This window comes from Magnolia sinica, chromosome 6 (assembly GCF_029962835.1).
Source record: "Magnolia sinica isolate HGM2019 chromosome 6, MsV1, whole genome shotgun sequence".
Classification (NCBI taxonomy): domain Eukaryota; kingdom Viridiplantae; phylum Streptophyta; class Magnoliopsida; order Magnoliales; family Magnoliaceae; genus Magnolia; species Magnolia sinica.
This window is the reverse complement of record NC_080578.1, coordinates 40,818,218-40,823,903: the sequence shown is the minus strand read 5'-3', so window position 1 is coordinate 40,823,903 and position 5,686 is coordinate 40,818,218. Positions and strand designations below refer to the sequence as shown.

Genomic DNA, 5,686 nt, shown 5'->3' with positions numbered 1-5,686 from the left:
TAAATCCACATTAAAGCCATATTTAATTCACATCATACCCATTGCTTGTGATCACACATTTATAGATATTCAAATCAAACAAGAGTAATGTATTCTCCTATTTACAATTACAACCACCTTAATTTCACTGATAAAAATTACAGCCAAAAAGTAGGGCGCAATGCATAATAGAAGCATCTTTCCAATGCAACTCTGATTACACAATTCACAGATACTACAAAATATATGTGTGAAGTCAGCATCCTTACAAAGCACTCACTGATTCACTAAACAACCATTTCTAGCATATTACAGTGGCTTGAAAGACTAAAAGAAACTCCCAAAAAGTTTGTAGTATTTTCTGCTATTTACTAAATGGAACCTGATGTAATCAATTCCTAGCCAAAAAAAAAAACCATAGTGTGCATTACCTAAACCAAAGCCCCAATCGGGAAGTCATTAATTTTTAGAAGGAAAGCTACATGCATTAGGGCATTTGGAAATGCCACCAAAGTTACCTTAGAAGCAAATCTATTAATACCATGCCTACAACTCCTCCAGTCACTGGAATTAACAGTATCCTGTGCCATGTATCAGCTAGTCTCTGCAAATGGAGCCAAGCAACCCCTTCATTTGGAGTACCTGCCCAGGCCCATTCATGCATTACATGAACCTAATTAAATTAAATAATGTATGTCAGCAACACATCAAGGATCATGAATTTGGGAAGCAATTATGAAATGACCTCAGACAATCATTAAAATAGAAATCATGCATGTTTGAATCAAATGCTCTAGCAAATCAATATAGTAATTATGGTACTAAGATACTCTCCTAGCTTCACTACTACCAGTGAGAAACCACGTGTCACGAGAATATTCGAAGGAAATCAAAATCTAATATAAAATCACTGGGAGCATACATGATTTTCAGATGTTTCCAATACCAATCATATTGCCGGAATATGGTTTACCCAAACACAGATGATACACAGTGTATACTGACCACTTGACAAAAAAGGAAAAAAGGAAATCAGACACTCAACTAAAAAAAACAGATTGGTGAACTACAATATACCTACTAAAAGCATGGAGTAAATGATGGTGCATGCTAACTTGCTAACTGCTAAAAGAAAATTGCAAATATCACTCCCAACCTGAGAAGATTTTTAACTAATTCTGTGTTTTTTTTTTTTTTTTTTTTTTTTTGTGGGGGGGAGGGGGGGGTCCAAGTCACCACTAATTGATCTTACTAGCATATTTAAATTAAATAAAAAAAATGAAGTTCCGTAACAAAGGATCATTAAAAAACATGGAGAATATGACGCAACAAGAGATGTAAACCGGGTGGAGACTTGTAATAAGTAAAGCATATGCAGTTCATGTAACACAGTACAGTATTAAAGTAATCACCTGAAATAGCTTAAAATGCTTCGCAGCTCTAAGTACAGCTAACGAAGTTGGTGAATTACCCAAGATCGATGTGAGACTTTCCTCTGTAATTTTCTCAATATCTTCAGCTTTATAAGGTTCCTCATTCAGAAATTCCTGTATAAGAAATGTTTATCAACCAGTGGTGCATTGAAAGTCTACTAGCTTAAGGAAATAGGAACTCTAATCCTACCACATGGAGGTTATCAAACAGTAGTTGTCAATGGGCTGCACTTAGGAGGTTGGCCCAAATTCCAAACTGTTCGGGTGCACAGTTTTCTCTAAATGGTGTAAAGAATTATTCCATTCAGCACAAATCCAATTTTCATGATTGAAAAAACAGTTTGAAGTTGATTGCCACTTTGTTGCGAGAACTCAATCACCACCTTACATTTTCATAAACACACACGCGAACAGACACTCTCTCTAAATCCAATTCCAAAACATAACTAAAAAGAGAAAAATGAATACCTTAACAGCGAGCACAGGATCAGAAGAATCATGGCTATTAGCAAAAGATACGCACAAACCCTCAACATCAGAGAGAGTTTTCACTTTGGAGATTGCATCTTTTGGTTTCATCCCTAACTTTATACCAAGGACAATCTACAGGAACAACATTGTATGCGGAATTAGTAACATAGAATGCAAAAATACTATCAGCAGTAATAGAGAGTTTATAAGTAGTAGAGATGTAATAGGATATTAAAATGGACCCAAGAATAAGAAATGAGTTTTCCACCTTGTGGACATAGGAAACAGGAAGAACTCTATATGATGTTATGAATGTCATCCAAAGTAAGAGTTTAAGCTTTTGCAATTGTCACATCCAAGAACAGGGATGTAGTAGTGACACTATAATAACAGTGAAACATGCCATCAATTAAAGGGATAAACTATATGCAGCCAACCAGTGATACGTTGTCCTCTCTCTGAGGAAGCACTTGAACTGTGTGCAAGAATATGAGAACTCCACAAGGCACATGATAAAGCATAGCATGCACAAAACCCATGATATTTGTTGACACATGTGATGGCATTCCTTTGAAATGTGCAAAATGCAGGTGGTGAAGAGATAAAGGTCATGATCAGGGAGGCCAACCAATTTCTGGTCAAGTCCTGAAACTTAAAATAGTCCATTCATCAAATAGACCAATCAAAGGAGCAAATTGAGAAGCAGCCTAACAGGCCACATTCAATGCACACATGCGGTCCATGGAACCCAACTGAAGAACAGGTACATGTATCCCGCTCCATAGGACTGTAGGACTTGTGATCATACTCCTGCAAGAAACCTTAAAAGGTTTTCTTAATGTATTATGATATTATCTGTGTGTGTGACATTAAACAATCATTAACCACCATCTAGCTTACCGCACAAAACCCATCAGATAGAGTAGTTTCATTCCAATAGCCATTATATCCAGTTACCGAGTCTGGGGCGTGACAGCTACCATTCAAAACAGGGCATCCCGCATCCCCAAGTTTTAGGAAGTCAAGATCAATGCTGAGATTCATCTATCCTATCAAGGAACAAAGAAATAGATATTCTGGTTGAACTGGCACTCCGGAATAAAACCTTTTGTCTACATTTACCTCCGAGGATGACAAAATGTTCTCATATCTTATGAGATTAAAAATTGAAAACCGTAACTGGATTAAAAAAAGTCCCCAATTAAATTTACAAATGCAAAATCCTAATTAGGGATTGAAAATCAAAAAAAATAAAAATAAAAATAAAAAATACGCACATTTGATTAGGAATGTTATCTCTAAAATAAATAAATAAAAACAAATAGGGAATCCCCTATTATGAATTAGGGATTGAAAAATGCTAATTAGAAATTTGAAGAATCTCGAGTTATGGATTAGGGATTTGAAAAATCCCCTAATATGAATTTTCAATTTCCAATATGAAAATGCTAATTAGGAGAGAAGAGAAAGGAGTAAAATTCCTAATCCTAAATCAACATCACCATGTAGAGAAACGAGTTGATGCCGATCCGAGAAAGAGAGGGAGGTTGAACTTGAGAAGGAGACAGAGAGGTCGACAGGAGAGACCAATGAAACGCTCTCTCTACTTCTTCTTCTTCTTCTTTTTCTTTTTCTTTTCTTTTTATTTTTTTTTTTTGCATGGCGGGAGAGATGTGGGGGAGAATCTCTCTATGCACCTGGAGAGAGAAACAAGCTAAGGCCATTTGCTCTGCCGTTTGGAGGAGTGAAACCAACCCCACATATGAGGGCCAATAGAATGCCGCCACCTCAACTCAAGATTTCTTACGTCGAGTTACTCAAGACACAATCGATTCTCGTATCTGCACGGCCCGTCGCCGTGGACCGGATGGTGGCAAAATAAAAATGTCGCTAATCTAAACAGGTGGGCCACGCCCGTGTGACCCCACCGTGATGTGTGTGGGATGAGTTATATCCAAACCATCCATCTAAGGCATGGGACTCTAGCAACATGGCTGTTGTATGACATCGCAAGCATTGAGGGTCCCACGTGAGGTATGTGTGTTATCTATGCCGTCCATCAATATGGACCCCACGAGTTTAGCTGCTGTATTGACATCTGCAAGTTTTGTGGTCACATGTGGTGTACGTGTTTCAATTCCATGCCGTCCATCTACTTTTCATAGCTAGACCATCCATCTCGGACGGCCAAAGAACATTTGCTACTACGTTATATCCAAATGTCCATTTGTGTGGACAGTGTGATGTATGGGTCACATCCCCACCATCCATGCATGGGACGGTGGGACCCCCCTTTGTGCTTATGTTTTATCTTCGCCATTTAGTGATTTTGTGGCCCACCTGATCTACGTATTTCATCTACACCGTCTATCTACTGGGTGTTGGGCCAGTAGCCCAAACGTCCAATAGCATCCAGATGTTGTATGTCATCAGCAAGTTATGTGGGCCAACATCTTGTACGTGTTTCATCTATGTCATCCACTTATGCGGCCCACCTTGTGTTGTGTTGCATATTTATATCGTCCATCCACGTGGTGTATGTATTTGATCCGAACTGTCCATATGGTGCGGCCCATTGATGCAACCCACTTGACGTACATGAGGCCCATTGGTGAGACCCATGTGATGTGGCCCATTTGATGTATATGAGGCCCATATGATGCCGCCCAATGTGATGAATACGAGGCCATGAGTGAGGCTCAATGTTATGCATATGTGGCCCATTAGGTGCGGCCCATTGTGATGTACGTTGGACCCATGTGAGCGGCCCATTGTGATGTATATTAGACCTGTGTGAGTGGCCCATTGTGACATATATTGGACCCGTGTGAGCAGTTCATTATGATGTATGTTGGACCCATGTGAGTGGCCCGTTGTGACGTATATTAGATCCGTGTGAGCGGTCCATTATGATGTATGTTGAATCCATGTGAGCAGCTCATTGTGATGTATGTTTAACCTGTGTGATTGGACCCGTGTGTGCGGCCCATTGTGATGTATATGTGGCCCATTTGATGAGACCCATTATGATGTATATGTGGCCCATGTGTAAGGCCTGATGTGATGTATATGAGGCCCATATGGTGAGGCCCGATATGATGTATATGTAGCTCTTGAGTAAGGCCCATTGTGATATATGTTAGGCCCTTGTGTGTGGTCATGGGCCCACTATATGTTTAGCCCTATGAGGGCCACTCCTTGGGAGCAATGTTGGTTGAATGTCCACATTGATGGGCAATGATGGTTAAATGTCCACATTGTGACCTTCCCTTAGGCTCTTTATTAGGCTGATTATTGATACCGATTATGAGCATGTGATAGAGTAGCATCATGACACATGCCCATACGCATCATCTGTATGCTTGATATGAGATGTAGTCGACCATTGCATATACCATTAGGTGGGTATTATGGGACTCCCTAATAGGCGGAGTTGTCCCACATGAGCGCACGATATTGGTAGGATTGATGCATGATTGAACTGTGTGACTCATGCATCTTGCATTTTGTGATATGACTACTATATGCCCTAGCGATATCAGGGTCGTGGCCTCCACAGATTCATCATGGATGGCCAAATGGATACCGAAAATATTTGGTTCTAGCACTATGGGCACATAGGATGTCCTTGGGTGAGAGTCTCAGAATCCTCTAATACCATAGGAGACTCCAACGTCGAGACCGAGTGGATACATGAGTGCCTGAGTGCCGAATACCATTACATGGTGTCTCCCACTGTGTCATGGTCAGTTAGAAGGGAGTGTTGCGTTATCTACCTGAGTGAGGGGGCTGTGAGTTAGGCT

At 40.1% G+C, this 5,686-nt stretch overlaps 1 protein-coding gene across 1 annotated transcript; it reads right to left on the bottom strand.

The window, feature by feature from the left end:
* Positions 1 to 443: 443 nt before the first annotated feature.
* On the bottom strand, positions 444 to 3,491 carry LOC131249992 (galactokinase-like). Its single transcript, XM_058250696.1, has 4 exons — positions 3,386 to 3,491; positions 1,881 to 2,015; positions 1,392 to 1,526; positions 444 to 621 (listed from the first exon to the last, which is right to left on the bottom strand). The coding sequence occupies exons 1-4, from the start codon at positions 3,386 to 3,388 to the stop codon at positions 577 to 579; spliced, it is 318 nt and encodes a 105-aa protein (XP_058106679.1). The 5' UTR covers positions 3,389 to 3,491; the 3' UTR covers positions 444 to 576.
* Between the last annotated feature and the right edge of the window lie 2,195 nt (positions 3,492 to 5,686).